This window comes from Choristoneura fumiferana, chromosome 26 (assembly GCF_025370935.1).
Source record: "Choristoneura fumiferana chromosome 26, NRCan_CFum_1, whole genome shotgun sequence".
Lineage (NCBI taxonomy): Eukaryota > Metazoa > Arthropoda > Insecta > Lepidoptera > Tortricidae > Choristoneura > Choristoneura fumiferana.
The window spans coordinates 8,223,552-8,247,899 of record NC_133497.1 but is presented as its reverse complement, the minus strand read 5'-3'; the positions used below and the strand labels follow the sequence as shown (position 1 = coordinate 8,247,899).

General features: G+C 38.9%; 2 protein-coding genes across 2 annotated transcripts in view; both read right to left on the bottom strand.

The window, feature by feature from the left end:
• Positions 1 to 9,440: 9,440 nt before the first annotated feature.
• On the bottom strand, positions 9,441 to 11,237 carry LOC141442772 (zinc finger Y-chromosomal protein 1-like). The gene is made up of 2 exons (XM_074107884.1): positions 11,150 to 11,237; positions 9,441 to 10,785 (listed from the first exon to the last, which is right to left on the bottom strand). Exon 2 carries the CDS (start codon positions 10,778 to 10,780, stop codon positions 9,635 to 9,637), a length of 1,146 nt encoding a protein of 381 aa, XP_073963985.1. The 5' UTR covers positions 10,781 to 10,785; positions 11,150 to 11,237; the 3' UTR covers positions 9,441 to 9,634.
• A 2,945-nt stretch (positions 11,238 to 14,182) lies between these two features.
• LOC141443132 (uncharacterized) overlaps positions 14,183 to 24,348 on the bottom strand; it is a 14,853-nt gene continuing 4,687 nt past the window's right edge. The window contains exons 4-8 of the mRNA XM_074108344.1: positions 23,625 to 23,722; positions 23,331 to 23,469; positions 21,705 to 21,779; positions 20,446 to 20,565; positions 14,183 to 16,179 (exon numbers count right to left, since the gene is read on the bottom strand). Coding sequence (XP_073964445.1) covers positions 14,948 to 16,179; positions 20,446 to 20,565; positions 21,705 to 21,779; positions 23,331 to 23,469; positions 23,625 to 23,722 — 1,664 coding nt within the window. The 3' untranslated portion in view covers positions 14,183 to 14,947. The remainder of the gene's footprint in view (positions 16,180 to 20,445; positions 20,566 to 21,704; positions 21,780 to 23,330; positions 23,470 to 23,624; positions 23,723 to 24,348) is intronic.

Genomic DNA, 24,348 nt, shown 5'->3' with positions numbered 1-24,348 from the left:
AAACAGCCCCTAAACCTTTTATTTATCTTGTTTTCTTTTGCTTTTTTTTCCGAAGCAAGAGATTCAATTTTAGTAAATGATGGTTGTAGTGAAACATCTGAAAAGTGGTAAATTTTACTGAATTAACAGTTAATCGATTTCACTGAATCGCTTGTTTAACATAATATTCAAGATTGCGTAAGTAAAAGACGATTGCAGCTTCTAAGTTTTAGACTCCCTAATTTATAAAGTAAAACCAAGTTTCTTGCCACACCGCCACCACATGACATGTGGGATTAAAGCAATGAAAAACAATTGTTTTATACTTCACGTTTATTAAATTCTCGTAAATAAAAATATTTTTGATAGTTAAGAGATAAAATAACTACTTATCTCTGTTTTGCCTTCTCAAAAAAATTATATAGGATTTATGTAGGTACTTCATTATTTCAATTTCATCTATGTATATTAAAATATATGCCGTTAAAGTAAAACTACATAATATATTCAGACCGTTTCTGATCACAAATCATTAAATTAAATCCTAAAGTTTCTAATAGAGTTGCCTTTAGAAATGCCTTTTTGAAATCATTAATTGCTAGTAATTAATGTTTAGTATCATTATTACCTATTATTCAGTACATGCGTAAAAACACAAACAAGAGCTTTTCTTTAGAAAGCTAACCACTTCGCAGTCATTACATTTAGATAACAAACCTAGGCATATACCGTACATTCTGATTTGACTCAATTAAAAATATTAATTATAAACACTTATATGTGAACTGGAAATAGGCATACCTAAATCTGTTTATTACGAACAAATACATAATAGTTCTACGAAACATGCGTAGTCTGAAATAAATCATTGCAAAAGTAACAAATATGAGTTAAATTATTAACTTGAAAACAAAATTTAGTCACAGTATAACAAGTTTTCCCTACAGTAGGCCGACGCCTTTGAAGTTGAGCGATACCGCAGCCTGTATAGGTATTTACGCAAGTAAGGAAGGGTTGCCACAAATTTAAAACAAAATAATTTAGGGGTGGCATACTTACTAGGGGTAAGAAGTATCAAAATATACTATTTATGATTTGTTTTCCACAAAATATACTTTCATAGATTAGTAACCGACAAATACTTTCGGTTTCTAGACTTATTGGACTTAAAACTCCTGTTATTGAATTTAATTATATAAAAAATTAATAAATATAACTATATAAATAGATGAAATCTTAGTTCCTTATTTATGCGAGATGAAGATTTGCACGCACTCACTCACAATACATGTCGTGCACCATAATAAATTTTATTATAAATTTAAATGTAAAAAAAACGCGATAGCCCTTAAGACTTGCCCCAAGCTACTAAGAACGGCGAAGTATGCAGCTGGGGCTCCTCCCACCCGCGTCTCACCCCTCACGCCCCGCACGATTGCTCTGTCAAGACGTCTCCGTCGGATTACTGTAGGGAAAGTTGTTATACTGTGATTTAGTTATTCAATTCTCTTCCATGTTTGGAATGCAAATGTGATTTTAAGCTACATTTTTGTATGAACGCCATAGGACAGTGTTCACACTTGAACCTACGATCATCTGCATGGAGACGCATATGTTCCTTAAGAGTACTCTTCCTGCCGTACGCCTTGTGGCAGACATCGCATTTAAAATCACGGGCCCCGGTATGCTTCACCATATGTCTGCTTAGATACTTGTTCGAGTGGAACTCCATCTCACACAACGTGCATTTAAACCTTTTCTCCAGCAAATGATACGTTTTCTCATGCACCCGCAGGCTTTGGTAGCTACTGAAGGATTTCTCACATGCCTTGCATTGCGCCACTGTCGGAGCGACGCCGTGCGCTTTCACCATATGATTATTCTTCATAACCAAACAGTTGAATTTTTCGCCGCAGTACGCGCATTTATTCCTCTTATCTTGTCCTAAGTGAACGCACCGATCATGATACCTCAATTTAACCATAGAGTTGAAAACCTGAGGGCATTTCTTGCAAGGAAAGTCTCCGTACTGATGGATGCGTCTGTGGGTCCGCCAGCCAGCCCTGTTGACGAAACCAGCGTCACACACATCGCAGATGTGGTTCCTGAAGTGTATATTCATGTGCTCCACGGCCATTCTGAAAGCGTTAAACTCTGTCTCACACATGACGCATTTGAACGGATTGCTGTCGAATCGAAATGGTAATATGTAGCTTTTGATATCGGTGTGGATCGGCTGATGGTGTTTGGAGCGCAGATGATCCATTAACGGTATTAATTGTTCGAATTTCTCGTTGCAAATCTTGCACGTTAAAGAGGTGATGTCGAGTTTGACAGAATAGTTGTTAAGCTGCGGCGGTCGCGTGGACGACGTGTGTTGGAAGTCCGCATGGCACTCCAGTGTGTGGGACTTGAGATTCCCCGGATCGGGAAATTGTACTTCGCAGAAAAAGCAGCCGTAGCCGATACCTTGGTGGCCGCGCGTTGGTGTCGCGTTGGAGCAACGCATAATAATCTCAAAATTTTGCAGATGTTTAGTCATTTCTGTCGAAGTTTTTCTACCGTCTGAGCCCTTTTTCTTCGGCCATTTTTGTGTAACTTTTTGTATTGTTATTTGGGCGCCACTTAAAGGATCGACTGGGGTTGTCACGGGTGTGGCCTGTACTTCATCATCGGATGACGAGTCGAAATACTCAATTTTAACTACTGGTGTTTGTTGTGTAACGCCTGAAAAGAGAGGTAAACGCTAATTGAATTAACGATTAATTTGTTCTTTCTTACTGATCTTATGAATTAACATATTTGTCGATCTTGAGCCTATTACGAAATCAATCATTTACTTAGTTTACTTAGTAAGCAAATAAAAACACGTCTTCTAGAGTAAGTCGTTTATTCATTATCATTTATCGATTTAATTGGCATATAATGGAATAGTTTTCGGAAGTCACAAGTTTATAAAACTTGTAGGTAAAAAACGTCAACGATAGCGTACCTAACCTACTAATATGTGCACAGTATCTTGACTTCATCACAAGGAATGTTTATAAATAATAGTTTAAGTATCTTGGCCATGCTTTGATTTCAGATGGCTGGTTAAATTGCTCTTCTGAACGAACGCCTGTCCACAAATATCGCAAGAGAACTGTCTATCGTCCGCATGAGATCTCAAATGATACCTCAAAGACTTGTTGGTCGTGTACCAGCGCGCACAAACATGGCACTGAAACTTTTTAACCCCTGTGTGGGCAATCATATGGTCTTCCAACCGATTTTTTAAATAAAATTCCATATTACACACGCCGCAAACGTGTCTCCGCTCCAACAAGTGGTCTTTCTTCACATGTCGAGTCAAAGCTCGTTGGTTTTTGAATGTCCGCTCACACGCTTGACATTTTAAGACCACTTGTGGCACCCCGTGCTCTTTTACCAAATGATCCATTTTGGACCAATAATCAGCAAACTTTTCATCACAGAATTTACATTTGTTTCTCTTTTTTAAGCCAAGATGAATCCTCTGTTCGTGGTCGCGCTTCTTTTGGTCACAACTAAAGGTTTTGGCGCAATGTGCGCATTTGAAATTGCCATTACCGTGCCTCCGCTTATGGCTGACTAAAAGCCTTTTCGTGACAAAACCAGCGTTGCACACCTCACAAACGAAATTCCTGAAATGTACATGCATGTGCTCTAGCAGAATTTTGAAGTTAGTGAACTCTGTTTCACATATCGCACAGCGAAGTGTCGTAGAGTCGAATTTAAACGGGATTATTTGGCTATTATTCTCGATGAAAAGATTTTTTTCGTGTTCATCCCGTAAATGATGTGTAAAATCATTTAGTTCGCTGTAACTTTGACTGCATATTTTGCATTTCAGATCAGTAATATCCAGCTTCAAGGAGTATTCAAACAGCTTGGGTAAACGAAGCGCATTTATATCGGAATGTTGATCAAGAAAGTGCGATTTCAGATCACAAGGCTTTGGATACCTTTCCGAACAGAAGTTGCATCCGTAGCCTTCGTTGACTTTACCCCTTATTATGCTCGCGTTAGAGTAAAGCAATATATTTTTGAGGTTTTCCTGATGTTTAATTGAATCCCGTATGGGTTTATAACTTTTCTTCAAAGCGTGAGGATCTCCGATATTTTCTAATAGAACCGAGCCACGTCGGTTACCTACAAACAAAAAACGTAATGTCACTGAAGCTTTTGCTTGAGATAAACATTTGACTGTTAACTATCGTGGTATTTTATATTACAAGGGTTGGTAGATTGTTAAGTAAATAATATTCGAATAGTAATTTTCCTTTTTTATTAAATCGATCTGAAAGTTACAACAGTAATAAACTTACAACATACACACATCAAAAAAGTCTTGGGATAAGTACTCATTATCCCTAGGGATACTTCTCTAGAGAAGTTTGATGTTTTAACTCAACAGTAATATGAATTTAAATAATTATATCCCTAACCACTTATGATCAACAAAGAATTTCGAAATGTTTGGCGCGCAAATGGCCCTTTAAACTGCACTTCTGTGTGAACGCCTGTCTGCAGTGGCAACACGAGAATCTCTTTTCACCGGTATGAATTAGCATGTGCACTTTAAGAGTGCTCTTTCTCCCAAAAGCCTTGGAACAGACGTCGCATTGGAACTTCCTTATCCCAGTGTGTTTCGGCATGTGATTCTGCAATTTACTTTTGGTGAAAAACCTCATATCGCAATAATCGCATTGGTGTTTTCGTTCCAGAAGGTGATCCCTCCTGGTGTGCCGCGACAGAGCTCTTTGGTTGTCAAAAGTGCGCTCGCAAGCCTGACATTTAAAGATAAACGGAGGGGCTCCGTGCACTTTTACTAAATGTGTCAATTTATCTCTATAGTCTAAGAATCTTTCGCCACAGAATTTACATAAATATCTCTTATTAAAGCCCAAGTGCATACGTATCTCGTGCTCGCGTCTTTTCACCTCGTTTATAAAAGATTTGCTACACTTGTCGCACTTGTACTCGCCGTCGCCATGCCTCGTCATGTGATTCCTGAGCAGGCGCTCAACTACAAAACCAGTATCGCAAATGCGACAGATGAAATTTCTGAAGTGAACATTCATATGCTGCTGCAAAAGTTTGAAGCTACCGTACTCTGCCGAACATATTGCACAGAGCAACTCGGCAGTCTCAAACTTGAACGGCAATATCTGGCTCTTGACGTCAATGTACAACTCCTTTTCGTGGGCAGTTATCAAATGGCGCATGAAAGTATTGAGCTCGGCGAAGTCAGTGCCGCACAAGGCACAGTTCAAAAAAGTGATGTCGAGCTTGACGACATGGTTGAACTGCCGGCCCGTCATGAACCTGATCAGTTCGTCGTTATGCTCTTGTAGAAAGTGGCTCTTGAGAGTGTGCGGCTCGCGGAACGATTTGGGACAGAATGCGCAAATGTAACCCCGTTGGTCGAACCATCGGATCGGGGTTGCGTTGGAGTAAAGTAAAATCTGTTCTAGGTTGTGTTGGTTCTTGCTTGAGTTTTCGTACGACTTATTCGGTCTGCCTGGGACAAGCGACAATGCGTCTTTTTGGGTAGCATCGATTGTGATAATTCTAGTTCCTCGTTCGACACCTACAAAGAGAAAATTGCATTATTTGTATTTAAATCGATGCGACTGTTTGATTTTTAGGCTTAGTCTTTACGATTTTCTTGAATTCCAATGTCGTTTAAGAAGAAATATTAAATTATTTCTAATATATCAATTTGTTTTAATAAACATAATTTATTATCCGTACTTAGTAAAATAAAAGGTTTTAAGTAAAATAAAATTCTTCTGTTATTCACAATTTGTAATTTTACACGATTTACGATGCATGTGGTTCTCGCTCGGGTGTATTTTTAGGTTTTATATCTTGTTTTTAAACTAGGGGTTTCGTTTACATTTGAATTTGGTTAAGGTCCGACTTCTGTTGCACATTGATGATCGAAGGTTGCACAAGTCATCTTGTCGTTAGATTTAGGGGCTGTTTTACCATCCATTGATTAGGCTTAACTGACGGTTAAATGTGATGCCGTCTCTACTTGTTTTGTTGGAATACACGGAGACGGCATCACATTTAACCGGCAGTTCACACTAATCAATGGATGGTGAAACAGCCCTTTAGTATATGTACTGTTCTGGGTAGATTTGATTTTGATGGCACTAAGCGCCAGTATAAAGAAAAGTACAGATTATTGAACCTCTTTTTCCAAGGGTAAAGTAAAGCAAACGGCCAATATCGATTAACGCATACGTAAATTAAATGTTTGTGTAGGAATTCAAATAATTCACTGAAAAAAAAACAATATTTATTTCTCATACCTACGCGTAATAAATAAATTAGTTACAACATAAAGTAAACTTGATTTGAAGTTGTCATCGTTTACTAATTGTATAGTTCCCTCCCGTGGGCGCTCGACAAACAAATTATTCGCAGACGTAGCCGCGGGCAACAGCTAGTGATGGATGCAAAACTAATTGGAATGTAATCCAGTTCAAGGATCCAGTTTATACCTAATATCTGTTTTAACGTTAATAATTTAGATTAAGTCGGAATGTTTGGAGCGCATGTGTCCTCTCAGACCACTTTTTTGAACGAAGGCCATATCGCAGTGTTCGCACTTGAAGCAGCGGTTGTCCGCATGAATTTTCATGTGTTCAGTTAAAATCTTCTTGAGTCCGTAAGACTTGCAACACACCTCACAAGTAAACTCTTTCGTACCAGTGTGTTTCACCAAATGGTGTTTCAATCCAGCTTTTAGGAAAAAGGCCATATCACATTCTGTGCATTGATACGGCCTTTCTATTAAATGATCTCTTTTAACGTGCGTTTTCAGCGCTGCCTGAGTCTTGAAAGCCTTATCGCAAGCTTGACATTTCTGCGTTTCAGTTTGGACACCATGCATTTCCTTCTGATGTTTGATCTTCTGCACAAAATCCCTGAATTTCTCATTACAATAACCACATCTGTTCAACTTTGTGCCGCTGTGTACTCTCCTTTGGTGAGCTTTTTGCTTCGGCAATGTGTCAAACACTTTAGGACACGAGTTACATTTGAACGTACCAACGTCGTGGGTTTTGGAATGGTTCCTCAGCATTTTACGATTGATAAAACCGCTATCGCACTGTTCACAGATATAATTCCTGAAATGTATCATCATGTGTTCTTGAAGGGCTTTGAACGTGCTGGAAACATTTGAACAAAAGACACATCGCAATGCTTCGTCTGTAAACTTAAAAGGTAGGACATGACTCTTAATGTCTGTGTATAGTTTCTTCTCGTGTCTGTCTATCAAGTGTTCCATGAGTGGTTCTAGTGAGTCGATTTCAATGCCACACAAATCACAGCGTAGAGTAGTAATATCTAGTTTAACTCGAAATGTGTCCATAATTTTATCCCACGTGAAGTCGCGTTTTGTTTTAAGATCATGATTGTGGTTCTGTATAGTGTGGTTTTTAAGGTCAGCAGGATTAGGATATTCGTTGACGCAGAAGCTGCATTGATAGCCGATATCACTGTGTCCTCGAATAGGTGTTGCGTTCGTACATTCCAGAATAACTCTAATATTATTTCGATGCATATATATTTCTGCGAGACTTTTTGGCTTCTCGTCTTTATCTTTTACATTTGTTTTAGGATTCTTAACTTGAGAAGATTTTTTCGATATTCCGCCTTCATTTTTCGGGTTCCTTTCGAGTTTGTCATTTTTCTTCAGTGCACCTACAAAGAAAAGCATATATTGAATTTCTTTTACCACGACGCATTTAAACAGTTCTTGAGGCTCGTGTTTTTTTAAATCTTAGCACTAAATGAAAAAAAAAACGTGTTACTTAAAACTTGAAATGGCTTCAACTTAGCTCTGGTCATGATAATAAATGAAATACTTGAATAAGCAAAATTTACCATTTATTTTTAGATTGAGTATTTCATTTTACATTTTATTATTACCAGTCGAGTCATGTCAAGAGATATTTAAAGTTTATACCGACAACATCTTAAAAATATCAAATTAGTGGCACTTAATAAATCTAATATAACTTAAGACGATTGTATAAAAAGGAACCTAGAGTTGTTCAGAATGTTTGGAGCGCATGTGTTTCCGCAAACTACTTTTCGACACGAACGCCATGTCGCAATGTTCGCATTTGCATTGGCGGATATTCGCGTGTATCTTCATGTGTTCCATTAACGTGCTGTGCAGCCCATAGGACTTCCAACACAGTTCACAAGTAAACTCCTTCGTGCCAGTATGCTTCACCATATGGATGGTCAGCTGAGACTTCGCGTAAAAAGACATCTCGCACTGTGTACATTTATACGGCCGCTCTATCAAGTGATCTCTTTTAACGTGCGTTCTCAACGCTGCCTTGTTATCAAAAATCTTGTCACAAGCTTTACATTTCGACGACTCAGTCTGTACATCGTGCACCTCTTTCAAATGTTTCACTTTTTGGACATATTCCCTGAATGTTTCATAGCAATAACCACACCTGTTCAACTTCTTACTGCTGTGGACTTGTCTTTCGTGTGATTTTTGTTTCCGTAACGTATCAAATACTTTAGAACAAGAGGTGCATTTGAATGTACCAGTTTCGTGGGTTTTAGCGTGGTCCCTGAGCATCTTACGGTTGATGAAACCACTGTCGCACTGCTCGCAAATGCAATATCTGAAATGCACCATCATGTGTATCAGCAAAGCTTTGAACGTGCTGGAAACGTCCGAACAAAAGATACAACGCATTGACTCGTCTGTAAACTTTAAAGGTATGATGTGACTTTTGATATCAGTATATAATTTTTTTGAGTGTCGTTCTGTCAAATGATTGTGAAGTAACTCTATTGTTTCGACGTCGGTTCCGCACAACTCGCAACGGAGTCCTGTAATATCCAATTTTACACTGAAAGTGGCCATATTTTTTTCCCAAGCAAAATCGCGTTTTGTTTTCAGCTCGTAGTTGTGCTTTTCAAGCGAGTGAGTTTTAAGATCGGCTGGATTTGGGTATTCGTTTTTGCAAAAGCAGCACTGGTAGCCGACGTCACTTCGACCGCGGATAGGTGTTGCGTTGGTACATTCTAGAATAACTCTGATATTGTTGCGATGCATGTGTATTTCTGCAGGACTCTTCGGCTCTTGATCTTTATCTTGCTCTTTAGACTTATGAAGTTTAGCTTTAACTCCTTTCGCAACTCGAGATGTCTTATCTGATCTCCCGTCTCCTTTCAACGAGGTCCATTCGACTTTGACGACACTTGTCGTCAGTATACCTACAAAGAAAAGCACAGATTGAATTTGGATTGATTGCTTTTCGACCAAATAATATACAGTGATACATTAGATATGTTGGCCTATTGTCGCTGATTTCAAGTTATGTACTGATTATGTGTGCAGGAGGAGTATCGTGGTGGACTAGGAACTAGGACATTAATAAAGCTACTCGAATGAAATAGTTTTTATTGCTAAAAAAATATCAAATAACTTCTATTACATTTATCGCTTTTCTGAAGTTGCTCACTCCAACGATCTTAAATAACTTTTATTTAAAACAGAATTATTAAGTAGGTAAGAGAAAATTAATTAGCAGATATGGCAATTTAAAGAAATGGGACATTTTCATTATCAGTATACAAATCAAGTCTAATCGAGAGTTTCGGGATGCTTAGAGCGCATGTGTCCCTTCAAGCTACAATTCTGTACGAACGCCATGCCGCAGAGTTTACACTTAAACCGGCGGTCGTTGGCGTGAATCCTCATGTGTTCAACTAAAGTCTTTTTCAGTCCGTACGACTTGCTACACACCGCACACTCGAAGTTCTTCGCGCCACTATGCTTGACCATATGCTGACGCAACTGAGTTTTAGTAAAGAAAGACATTTCGCAATGCGGACATTGGTTAGGCCTCGCATGTAAGTGGTCTCTTTTAATGTGATTGCTCAGTGCCCTTGGAGACTGAAATGTTCTCCCGCAAGGTTCACACTCTGTGATTCCAAATTGGTAATCATGCTCATTTTTCATATGGACAACTTTTGACTGGTGATCCCTGAATCTTTCTGGACAATAAATGCACTTGTTAAACTTGACTTCTCTGTGTACACACTTTACGTGCGAGCTCCTCTTTATCGCCGTGTCGAAAACTTTGGGACAAGAGTTGCACTTGAAGGTGCCAGTTAAATGGATTTTGGAGTGGTTACTGAGCATGCTAAGTGTAACGAAACCACTGTCACATGTCTTGCAGATATAATTTCTGAAATGGATATTCATATGTTCCTGCAAAACTTTGAACGCGTTGAAAGTGTTGAAACAGTAGATACATCTTAATACTCCTTCGTTGAACTGAAAAGGTAGTATATGACTTTTAATATCTGTGTATAATTTCTTTCCGTGGGCGTCAGTTAAATGTTGCATTAAATCTTCTAGCAATTCGATGTCACTGTCACAAATATTGCAGCGTAACCCCGTAATATCTAGTTTGACGAAATATGTATGTAGTACTTTTCGTTCCATGAACAATAGCTTGGTTTTGCTGTCGTGATCTTCTGTAGTGTGTTTTTTTAGATCAGCGGGATTTTGAAACTGCTCGGAACAGAAGCAGCACTGATAGCCGAGCGCGCCATGACTGCGGATTGGCGTAGCATTAGAACATTCCAGAATCACGCGAATATTATAACGGTGTTTGAATACTTCCTTCGGCTCCGAATCTTCAACTACTTTAACTGGAGATGTTTTCTTTGGTTCTCTTTTGCCATTGCACGGTTTCGCGTCTCTTTTCACCACACGAACCATTACACCTATAAAGAAAATTATAAATTATTGATTTTTCTCGCGACGACGACAGGGAAAACTAGACGAGGAACTGCGTACGTTATAAAGAGCAATCTGGCTACTGAGTAAATTTAAACCATATTTCGTGATCACTTTTTTATTGATAATCGTTTAACTTTTTACAAAATAAAGGTATTCGGTATTTGTCTTTGGAATTTGAGCATAATTTTAGCTTGCACATTTTCGATACAATAGACAGAATATGTATAGCCAACTAGCTATTATATTTATCAAATATACATATTTTAGCTTTTTTCAAGTCTTTTAAAATTTATACGATGACGGTATTCGCAGTTGTAGGTGAATTCGTTAAAAACATTGCTTACTCACTTTCATCACACTCTGTCCCAGTGTTTAGATTTCAGGTGACTCTTCAAACTGCACTTTTGAATGAACGTCTGTCCACAGATCTCACATTTGAACCTCCTGTCGTCCTGGTGTATCCTCATATGCTCGCGTAAAGTTTTCTTCCTCGCGTATGTCTTTAGGCAGATATCGCAACGAAACTTGCGTTCACCCGTGTGCGCAATCATATGGCGGTTTAACTGGGATTTTCCGTAAAATTTCATATCGCAAAGCTGGCACTGATGCCGCCTCTCCATAAGGTGATCGCGCTTGGTGTGTCGTGTAAGAGCGTCTCGACATTTGAAAGTAAGCGGGCATGCTTTACATTTTAGCTCCAACGGTTTCTCTCCGTGTTCTTTCGCCATATGCTCCATTTTCTTTCCATGGCGCGTAAATTTCTCTGAACAGTACGGACATTTGCTCCTCTTATGGTCCCCGATGTGTACATACCTCACGTGATTATTCCGCTTAGTTTTTGTGTCGAAGATTTTAGAGCATATACTGCAAGGAAACTCTCCTCGCTTGTGCAGAGTCTGATGCGTTTTAAGCCCCCTGATGCACGTGAACGGAGCATTGCAGACGGTGCACAAATAATTTCTATAGTGAAAGCTCATGTGTTCCAATATGTGCTTAAAATATTCGAATTCTTTCCTGCAAATAGCGCACTTTAGGACTTCGCTATCGAATTTGAAAGGTATTATGTGATTATTTACTTCCGTGTAGATTTCTTTGGCGTGCTCTGTCTTGAGGTGTACCATAAGCTGTTCTAACTCGATGATTTCTGTGTCGCACAGCTTGCAATGTAATGCAGTGATGTCGAGTTTAGGTGCGAAGCCGGCAAGTGGGGTACCTTTCATGAAGACACTGATCTGTGAAGCGTGCTCCACTAGAGTGTGCTGTTTTAAATCTCCAGGAATTACAAAATTGGCAGCGCAAAACCCACAGCCGTACCCTAGGCCAGTGTGGCATCTAATCGGAGTGGCATTAGTATAAAGTAGAACATTTCTAATATTTTGCAAATGCTTATAGATCTCTTTGGTTTCCGATGCTTCACGTTTAATTTCCGTAATGCGTAGAGTCTTTAGACTGGTTTGCAAGCCGGCCTTCCTTACAGTGACCGACCAGTCAAGTTCTGTCGTGCCCGCGACCATTCTGCGCTTTACTCTACTTGCTTGGTTATCTACTATCGCTTGACTCGCGATACCTACAAACAAAATTTCTGAATTAAATTTTTATACCGCAACTGTACCACCTATACTTTATAAATTATATTTTGTGTTGTAAGGTTGGTTTATGGGAAAATCTAAAATTAATAAAACACATTTATCTAGAATATCATTTATAATCTAAAAATTATTTAAAATTATGTAGTTATTAAGTACAGATCTATTGCACTGTTCATTTAAAAGATTCACACATTGAATTTATAGTCAGTCTTCTTACACTTCCACTTCATTATTATAAATACTACAATTACGACAAAAAACTGTTAATGTTTAAGTAGAAAAATTCCAGCACATTGTTATCAATAAAAAATATCATTTCATAATTCATTTTGTGATCTAAAATACTATTCATTTCAAAGTTCAAATTATAAAAAAAAAACTAAATAATAAAATTAATGAAATAAAATCATAATTTCGTAAACACTAATAATACTCGATAATATCACGGTTACTAAAAATGGCAGACAATTTAGGCCGTCATTGGTTATAAAACTTGATTTATGAGCGCGGTAAATATCTAAGGATGCAAAACCGATCCTTTAGCAAAACCCCTTTATTTCGTCATATTCTGATTTTGGGCCAGAATAGTGCTTTTGGATATACCATGATTCTTTTTCATGTGTTTACGTCTACTGTTCTGCGTGGCGTACGCTTTGCCGCAGACGTCACATTTAAATTTCCTCTCATTAGTATGCGTCGCCATATAATGCCCTAACATATGCCGTTTTATGAAGAAGCCCATGCTACAGACGGAACACTCGTACGGACGTTCTTTTAGATGCACACTCCTCATGTGCAACATCAGATTAGACTTCAAATTAAACTTTTTATCGCACATATCACACTTTATCCCCTCAACGTTGTGCACTTGCATCATGTGCCTGGTTTTCTGATAGTAATTTTTAAAGCGCGCCTTACAAATTTGGCAAACACTATCCCCCGCTATGCCTTTGTGTTCTGTATTGACGTGTGCCTTTTTCTTGGACTCCGCGGCGAACACCTGATCGCAGTGACGGCATGGGAAGCTGGACTTCTTCTTGCCATGCGTAGTCTCGTGTCTGTTGAGCCTGAAACTGTTCACGAAGCCTGCCCCACAGGTGGTGCATATAAAGTTCCTGTAGTGAACGTTCATATGCTGCATCAGTAGTTTCATGTTGTGGTATGCTTCGCTGCATAGACAGCATTTGATCTGTTGTTCGTTGGTTAACTTGAATGGTTGGAAGTAATCTGTAACGTCTAGATAGTATTTTTTGTCGTGCATTTTGACTAGATGCTCAGGTAGATCTTTGAGGTTCTCTATCGATGTATCGCAGAGATTGCATTTGAGGTCGACGATATCGAGGAAGGCCACGAAACTGCTCATACCTGAGCCAGCTTTGTAGGTTGGCTTCTCTTTAATGTGGTCGTTCTGAGTGTGTTGCCGTAAGACCTCCGGGTCGGGGTAAGCTTTGAAACAATACGCGCAAATGTAGCCCGCGTCGTTTCTGTCCTTAAAAGGGGTAGCGTTAGAATACTTGAGCAAGGTCGTCAGGTTGTGCCACTGTTTCTGCATCTCGGGCATGTGTTTTTCGCGAAACACCGATTTAGGAGCGTCCGCGCATTCCTCCTTTAGAGCCTTTTTCCGTTTTTTAGTTGCTCCGGTATCGCCTATAAAAGAAAAACAGGTTTTCACACGGCGTTCACTCGCTAACTTTTAACAAGGCACACAGACGTGCATCTAAGTTTTAGTCATCGTAAAAAAAGTCTTCGTGTTTGGTTAGAATTGAACAGGGAATCAAAATTAAACAAGCTGTAGTAATTCATAGGTATAATATATTCACCTAATCACACAATATTTGCTTGTATATGGTAAAACTTAAAATATTTGATTTTTCACTTTAAAGCACTTTGTAGCGACCAAGACCAAATTCATTATGATGTCGCATATTTTTCAACAGGTATTAACACAAACTCAAGTAAAATTGCAATTTCAGTAGATATCTCTACAGAATACGAAACAGATACCCCGGCTTAATTTCGTGAGTCAAGCTACAAAATATGAGTCTTCTTTTTATCATTACATTACATATCTCTAAGCTCTATTTTACTTTTTAGCTCGAGACAATTTCACTTTTTTTAGACATAAGAACTTTAATATAGATATACATAAACCTGTACTTAACTTAATATTTCGTATAACTTAAATTACCTATTATAATGTTCACGTTCATATGTTAGCCATCCTGAACATGTTGCCTAGAGATTTTGAAGCTCTTAAAAATTATAAGAATATCTTCAAATTAAAGATACAAATGAAAGACACAATTGACAATATTTTAAACTTGCGAAAATATTTACAAATTAAACTTACTTAGCTGACCAATTCCAAGCCGAATACAAAAGAAATGCTTAGCTTTAAGCAGTGGGTAAATCCGCTCTTTTAACATATTCTTGTCATCAATTAAATACATTTAAGTAGGATACCGAATACCGATCATCAAGTCTTTAGTTGGTCGTTGACATTTTACCCCAAAAATATAAACCAAGCGACTACTAATGTTTCAAGATGTCACTAGTTCTACGAAAACTTTTTCTGTCGCTTCTCTTCCTCAGCTTTCTTCTTATTTTCGGCAGCAATCTGTTTCAACGTCAACTCTCTATTGTCTATCAGGTGCTTGACGTCGTCAAACTCCTTGAAAATATCTAAGTGGTCCTGATGCAGCCGCATGTGGCTCTTCAAGCTGCATTTCTGCATAAACGTCTTCTTGCACACTTCACACTGAAACCTCTTGTCATCCTCATGTATTCGAATGTGTTCCTTGAGAGTCCTCGCTCTGGCAAAGGTTTTGGAGCAAACATCGCAGGTGTACACTTCACCGCCAGCGTGTCTCGACATGTGATCAACCAAACCGCGTTTCGAGAAGAATTTCGCATTGCACTTGTCACATAGGAAACTCTTCTGTTGCAAATGGTGGTGTTTGATGTGACGGTTGAGTTCGAATTTCTTTTTGTACGTTTTATTGCACGCGTTGCAAGGGTACACTATGGGTGTTTCGTTGTGTACTTGCACTAGATGTTCGCTTCTGTCGTAGTAGCTGACGAAGATCTCGGGGCAGTGGGGGCACTTGTTCCTGAGCCACCCGCCTTGATGGACTCCTTTCTCGTGGTTCCGTTTCTTAGTGAACGACGTGTAAGATTTGTCACAGAACTCGCACGGGAAGTTGCCCTGGTCGTGGGTCTTATAATGCTTGCGGAGGGCCGCTATGGTGATATACCCGATACCGCACTTGTTACAGCAGTAATTCCTATAGTGGCTACTCATGTGGTGATAAAGGTTTTTGAATGATATATGGATGACCGAGCAGATCACGCATGTGAAGTTTTGGCCCTCGTCGAGACGGAACGGGAGGATGATGTCCTTGATGTTTTTGTAAATAGTCTTGTTGTGGACGAAGACCAGATGGTCTTTGAGGTCGTTGAGGTCCTTCATGGGTTGGTGGCAGACGGTGCACTCTAAGTCGGTGATGTCGAGTTTGATGGGGTTGTAGCTGAGTTTGTAGTCGATCATGGAGTTGAGCTTGTCCTTCTCGGCCTGCTGGGCGGTGTGGGCGCGTAGATCCTGCAGCAGCGGGAAGTACTTGGCGCAGTAGAGGCAGGAGAAGCCGCGCTGGGTTTTGTCGCGGAACGGACTGGCGTTGGAGTACTGGAGGATGGCGGTCAGGTTGACCCTGTGCTCAATACGCTCTGGTGTTGCGCTATCGTCCGATTTCTTTTTCTTTTTCTTGCGCTTGGGCGCGTCGCCGTCCGTTCCTATAACAAACGAGCACTCGATTATCTTCACAGTCTTCTTATTATAGGTATGGGTTTGCACTTGTCTTCCAACTGACGGTTTGTGTCCTGTGTCACAGTTTGGTGGCGCTTAAAGGCGCTTGTAAATTGTCACAGAATAAAGGGTAAAGAATGGTTAAAGAAATGAAACAATCAAACGATAACGATATTTATTTATATAAACTTACAACGCAATTCTAATTCACTAATTAACTCTATTCAATCAATACAATCATCTATTACACATATCAATACTATAGTGAGCGTACTTACGTAAATGTATAACAGACGTCAGGCGTATTCTCATATCATGAACAGGCAACTTTTCCACAGAAATTCACGACAACTCCCTTATATAATTGTTTTCCATTAAACAATGTTTCCCATTTTTACTGCACATCTTTTTAACGCACTTCGTAGTAACATACTAAAATCTTTTTCATAATTAGTCGTAGATTCCAACGTCACGTCAATCAGAAGAAACGATTGGTTTAACCAACAATAAAATAATACATCAGATTATAAAAGATACCATAGTTGCTAAAAAAATCTTGTGCCAAGTTTTAAAATTATTCCAGAAATTAGTGTAGACACATCGGAATTTTTAGAATCCGTCTTGGGCTAAAGAACTTAAATTCGACGCATAAAATCATAATCCTGACATTTAACTTCAATTAGAACAACCGTAACATAACTTACCTTAAAATAAAACAATAGGACAGCAGCAAAGCACCTTCTACTATATCTTTCTTGGCACAAGAACTGTTAACGCTCATTGTGTTCCGACATTATCCTTACTCTTTATGACATTTTTCTTCCTCCTAGTAGTGAACGTAGCGTAAAAAATGCCAGACTTAAATAAATATCCCTTTGATGATTGATGGATGTGTTCACGATCCACGCAATTTAGATCGCGCTCAAGCTTTTGAAACCTTTGCGAAGACAGTTATAGTCGACGTGGTTTCCTTCGTTGTCGCGTCGTCCATTTACTTTTTTTTTTTTACATAAAATCCGATATTCGGACTTACGGTTCATCTGAAGGTTTTTTTAAGTTGGTACCACTGCCTATGGACATTATAAAGCATCTTTAGGATACTTGGTGCGCTGCCAGCTTCACTAGAAACGCTACACTTGCCTTTCAAACCTTTAAATATTGTCATTCATAAACGTTTGAAACCATCTTGTTAGTTCATGTTGAATCGTCCTTGATCGTAATGTAATTGGAACTAAGCTCTCCGGCGTACATACGTCCCATTGTAAGCTCAATCTTCTCAGAATTAAAGCTCTCTGATTTCATACAAACAATAATACGTTATGTTTTCTTTCATTTTATTACCCACGACGGAATCCGTTTTGGTAGTGTTTGTTTGTGCGCAAATTAATGTTCCCATTTATTTTCAGAAAGGGTGTTTCCTTCCATCTTCGCCACCGGCAAATTGTGATTTAACGCGTTACAAGCTTCAATAATCACATGGCTGGCTACGTTACCGGCGCTCGATCGAACACTTATCACGCTGGCAGACACAGCCGTTTTGAATCGATCATTTTCGTTCCCTCAGTCCGCAATGGACCGCTTCACGAACCGTGTAATATAATATTATAACTGGGCACATGTTTGAAGATTTTACGCTTGATAATTTAAAACGCATGTAATGTTTAGTATCAATGTCAAAAGACATGTAGTTAATGGTCTATGTGTAAAGTGTAACATATAAAAGTGAAACTAAGCAGGCTGCATTAAACTTTGTGTAAATTTAATTAATTACATTGTCTACAGTTTATTTAGTAAATTAATGCGTCGGTAAAATTTTGAGGCAAAATATCTGCAGTAGCCCTTTTTTTTGAGCAATATTCTTCGATACAGAGAAGCTGGTATGTCTATGGGCCTATTCCTCTAAATATTACTGCTGTGAGTAAAATATTAAAATCATGAAGATTTATCGAGTCTACCCGAGATCATGACGTTAGTAACGTCGAAATAACGGAGGCTCGTTAAAGCTAGTCGAGGTCTACATCCATTAAATACTGTATTTGTATTTTACTGTTAATCCATTAAGTTTCACTTTTACACGTTTTCTTTCATCGCTGTGGTAAAATTGCAATGCTAAAGAAATAAATGTAATACAAAACATCATTAATCAAAGGGGTATTCAATATTACACAAGTTATGATATGGAGTATCTCAGAAATTGTTGATCTGAGATTTTTAATTAATTATCAAAATTTCCACCACACAAGGTATGTATTTGGAAACCTAAAAAGAAATCACTTACCTTTGTAATAAAACTAAACTCTATAGTTTTTCAATGTAGGCGATTAACGGAGACCCCTTTGTGTTGATTGAAGGCTTTCAAGGGGCCAGATGCAGTAACGTTTAGTAAGTCAAAGAAAAGGGGCAGCTGTGTTAGCAGAGCCCGTTTTCTAAGCAAAATGTACGCAGGGTGAGGTCATTTCATATGGTTGATAGATAAAAAATAATAATTCCGAATTCTCTTATTGGTTGTGCTATAAACTACCTTCATACCAAAATTCAAGTTTCTAGGACAGCCAGAAGTACCCTATAAGTTTCACGGTTACAGCAATGTTTATGAAAAAACTTTTTTAATAAGTACTGTATCTTACTAATATAAATAATTCACTGCTTCGATGGGAAGTAGACCTGAGTATTTGATGTTAATATCAGCTTGACAACTCCACGTGTTCCCGAGAAAAAGATTCGTAACAGACAGACAAGTGATTTTATAAGGGTTCCGTTTTTTCCTTTTACAGTATGAACCCTAACCCTGACATATAAACATAGACACAGACACTAGCTTTCGCATTTATAATATTAGTGACATATACTGACTAAAATAACAGAAATTAAAGTGGTTTCCTCGTGTGGTGAACTATATTCAATACCATAACTTTGTAATATTTGCTTATATTACTAATAAATAGAAACAGTAACAATTAGATGAAACATCTTAGAAGAGCTGGCATTTTTACCCGACTGCCCGAAAGAAGGTTAAGTTATTTATCGATTTTTTTGACTGTCATTTCACATATTTTTTATTCTTAAGGACGTACTCTAGCTGACGCGGTTTACACGGAGTGGATGGACGCCTGTTGAAAAATACTATGAGCAGCGCTAACTGCACATCGCGTGCTTAGAACTGTACCTGCACCCGCCACAAGCAGTGCACCCGCGCCAGCTAGCTTAGGCCCTAATTGCAATCAGAGCTAGCGATAACTTTACAAACGAAAAGGTGTTCAAAAAGTATCCAGCTTTTCTAAAACATTTCAAAGTGAAACTGCGATTATGTGTTCATGCTGATATAAACGTTTCTGCTTATTTGTTACTAATAAGAATTCTGTTTATTAATGTACCTATATAAAAAAAAATGTTTTAAGGCCCCTGGTTTTTAATTTTTACTATCTAACTGCACCACTGAGAAAATGCATATTATAGGAAATTCATATCAAAACAGACCAATACTTAAAAATAAGTTTCTGTTAAAAAAATAACTTTTAATGCAAACATTTTGCTGACTGTACTTTTTCTTGACTGCACTTGTATAACAAATTTCAAGTCAATCCGACCACTAGAAGTGTACTTGCAAGATTTGACCCAAGAACAAGCAGGTCAAGTTAAATAAAAGCTTGTAATAACATGTTCCCGTTTTTAAGTTTGAATTGTAACCTCAGGGGCATTTATCGATAAAAGCTGTGTTCTATCTAATAAACATTCTCATTATGTCTAAAAGTTTAAATTCACCTGTAGCGTCTGTAAAATGTAGTTTTTAGGATTACATGGTAGCGAGCGAATCATAAACCTCTCAAAATTTTGTCATAGTTAGTTAGGATCAAGTCTGAAGGTGACTACCAATTTAAAAATCATAACTCTTAATACTTTCAAAGATGCATTTTCTAAATCTAAGTAAAACTCCACTTGGATTTGATTGACGACCGGATGGCTAAGTGGTTAGTGAACCTGACTACGATATTTGTATGAATAATAGGAATGTTTGTTCTCGGGTCTTGGACGTTTAACAAGTAGGTATTTAAGTATATATTTATGTTTAACCGTTGCCTAGTATCCATACCTAGTACAAGCTTTGCTTAGTTTGGGACTAGGTCAATTTGTGTCAAGTGTACCATGCATGATATTTATTTATTTATTATTTACGTGGCCAGCCTATCAACCAGGGGCTAACATCAGCATGGGCACACAACCGCAGCCACTAGCAACGGAAACTATCCACCTACGTTTTTTAGATGACTCCGGCTCAACTTTGGGCTTTTTGGCGCGCGATGTAGTCGCCTTTGCCGCTCGCTTCTTGGGCTTTGGCTTTTCGTCCACCTCTTGCTTTATGGGGACTTCGTATTCTGCAACAAAGGAATGTTTACGGGTAAGACATCAGTTTGGTCATTCTGGCAGTGTGACAATGTCGGGGTCAACGCCAGACACACCGTTTTCGAGTTTCAGCTCGAGCGAAGTTCGGTTGCCCAAATACTACTGTAATAAATAAAGGTGATAATGATAATAGCCTAGCTAGACTAATGGTAATAAATAACCTAATCAAAGAAATCCCCGAATTTGTCACTTACGAGTGTAAGTGTCACTTAGAGCTACGGTGCCACAGACAGACATACAGACATACATAGCGGTCAAACTTATAAATAACACCCCTCTTTTTGCGTCGGTGGTTAATAAAAATGGTTTTAATTATACAACATAACACAATACAAATACTGTTCAAAATATTTTGTTCAACATATTTTAGATTTAAGCTACAAACACACTGACGACGAAGGCGGAGCGGTGCGGCGCGGCGCGGAAGCGGTACCGCCACGCTTATTCCCGCGCGGTATTCTGTGTGGCCTCTTTCACGTTAGCTCGAATATTACAACTGGTAGCGATTCCGCGCCGCGCCGCACCGCTCCGCCTCCACCATCAGTGTGTTTCTAGCTTCAGGGTCAATCAAATTTTTAATGTTGTTATTCTGTGACTCAGGCAGGGGACATCAGTGATACACTTGCTTAGAAAAATGTTTGCAATGTATAATACTAATGCTTAGGAGATAAGCCAGGAAGGAATTACCTTAAAACAGTCACAACTCCTAACTTTTAGTCAATTTCTACCCCATCTGTTTACCGGACGGCCGGATGACCAAGTGGTTAGAGAACCTGACTACAAAACTTGAGGTCCTGGGTTCGATTCCCGGCCAGGGCAGATATTTGTATGAATAATACGAATGTTTGTTCTCAGATCTTGGATGTTTAATATGTATTTATCTATGAAAGTATGTTTAGCCATTAAGTTAAGCTTTGCTAGTTTGGGCCTAGGCCAATTGGTGTCAAGTGTCCCATGATATTTGTTTATTTTACTTTTTATAAGTGACCCAGGAGATGTTACCATGGCAACCAACACTAAAAAGTTGACTGGCCGAATTTTACTGATGACACTCAAGTGTCCTTTGTTTACTCTTGAGTAATATTTAAATCTAGTGCTGCATAAAACTTACCAGTTCCTGAGAAGTCTGCATCGGAGAGATGGTCAGATTCAATGGGGTCATCCGCAGACTCCAGCTTGATGGGATCTGCACAAAACACACAATTAAAACAACTGGAGCAGCAACAAAAGCAAGTAGGTGCAGGTGGTAGGACCTTGTGCAAGGTCCGCCCGGATTGCTACGACCATCTTGCTCGCTAATCCTGCCGTGAAACAGCAGTGCTTGCACTGTTGTGTTTCGGCGTGGAGAGTCGCACAGCCGGTGAAATTACTGGCACTTGAGGTATCCCATCTTAGGCCTCTAGGTTGGCAACGCATCTGCAATCCCCCTGGTTTTGCAGGTGTCTATGGGCGGTGGTGATCTCTTATCATCAGGAGACCCACTTGCTCATTTGCCATCCAGTTGAATAAAAAAAAAAAGCTGGATTAACCATTAGACAGAGCATACTGTCTAGGGGCCCTGAATCTGAATTGTATTAGAGGCTGTATAGCGCCTGTATTAATTCTGGCTCTGATATGTAATCATATTACATGATTTGAATAATGAATTGTTGACACAGCAACCAGCTGATTGTTACTTGTTGTGCTGACGAACTGACGTACACACGTCGTATTCTTATATTTTTACTATTTTACCTTTAATATACATAATGGTTATTTCTGCTAGTTCTCCATAATTTCATTTAATCGGCTTTTTAATAGGTACTAATATTTTTTGTTAACAATGAATTTTGGCTTTTCAAGGTACAATCTTAAGTGATAGTTAAAATACCACAACCAGGACTTATCACGCTAAACACATGAGTAATATTTACCTGACGTTTCGACCACATTATAATCAATCAATCTTAAATTTGCGTATTTTTAGTGAGCATTAGAGAGCACCAAGGAAATAGACAAACATACATACATACACTCTAAAAAGATAACCCACCTTTAGGCAGCTGGTAAAAAGAAAACTGTTCGAATACTTATGAAGCTGGAATATTTTATATTTACACTTTTTTTTAAATAAATAATCCTTATAAATATACGCCCCACTGCTGGGCACAGGTTTCTCTCAGAGGGCTTGGGATGTAGTTACAAGGCAGGCGCAGTGCGGATTGGGAATATAATAAATCTTAACTTACAGTTTTGCAACTGTTAAAATTATTTTCCAAGGGTTGACATTGTATTGCAGAATTAATCAGGGTTGACACACTATTGCATCATCATCATCAACATCACCATCATCAACCTATAGCAGTCCACTGCTGGACATAGGCCTCCCCCAAAGAGCGCCATTGCGCCGTACTCGGCTAGACGCATCCAGCTTCGACCAGCATCCTTTCGCAGATCGCCACTGGACGCTGTTTGTTATGTACTATTGCATAACAGCCTAAAAATCATCATCATCATCATCATCCCAGCCTATATACGTCCCACTGCTGGGCACAGGCCTCCAGGCCTTAACTAACTAAGCCTCTAAATATAATGAAAAATATAAATACAAGCATTGGCGTGCATTGCGTAGTTTCTAGGGTAGGCAGTTGGTAGTTTACGCCGCAGCAGCGCGCCACCAGCATTAGCCCTGCCACCCACCCTGACTACCCTGCCACCAACTCAATGCATGTCACGTCATAGAATACAAATGTCTCACTTTTGACATCTTTGAGCTGGAGCCGCCTCTTGAACTGCTCCTCGGTGTGCAGCACTTGCTTTTTGAAGTTGGCTGCATTGCGGAGCTGCGTGATGCACACCTCACAGATACCGTTGTCAAAGTCTTCCGGGGTGCAAATCTGGACAATGGAGAATAAATGATTAAGCAAAAGATACGCTACAGTAGATGCTAAGAAGGACCATAGGACTCACACAAAACAGCGATGCGATGCGGGAACTAAAGATGCGTATTGCTGCGATACGATTTCGTGCGTTAAGCGGAAGGTATGGTCACCTGAATCTTGTGCTTACTGCACGAAATCGTATCGGAGAAATTAGCATCGTTAGTTCCTGCGATGCGGCGTCGCATCGCATCGCGGTTTTCTGAGAGCCCTTACACAGAATTTTGTTTTCATGTTTCTAGTGGACCTAGTGATGTAACAAGTGTCTGATTTCTCACAAGAATTTCAAAAACTCACAAGGTGCAAGCCAGCAATTGAACCCACAATCCTCTGCTTGAGAGACATAGATCAACCATGGCTTGTTTCTGGTCATTAAGACTGAAATAGTCATGATAACATTTATTTATTAGAGTATATTTATAAACATTGTTCACTTTTTTATATCCACTATCTTTAAAAAGGTGCATGTATTTCTGACACAATAAAGTTATAAATTTATTACAGGCAATGGGTTTAAATGATTTTGTATGGGATAACTGGGAATAACTCCCCTTCTTAAATCAAGTTTAGCTCAAGTGTTTAACACATGACATGTGTACGTTGTCCAGGACATTTCATATGAATGAGCCTGTTTTGCACATACAGTATCTGGTACTAACTTTTCAAAAAAAAAACATGGATTTATTGAATGGAGGTGTAAATGTGATTCTGAGTCAACCACTTTCAGAAGAAGCGATGCAGATTTACAAGTTCATTAGATAGGCCTTTGCATCCACAGACTAGGTTTCAGTACAAGGGGAGTGTAACATGTATCAGAGGCTGCCCAAGAGGCTGACA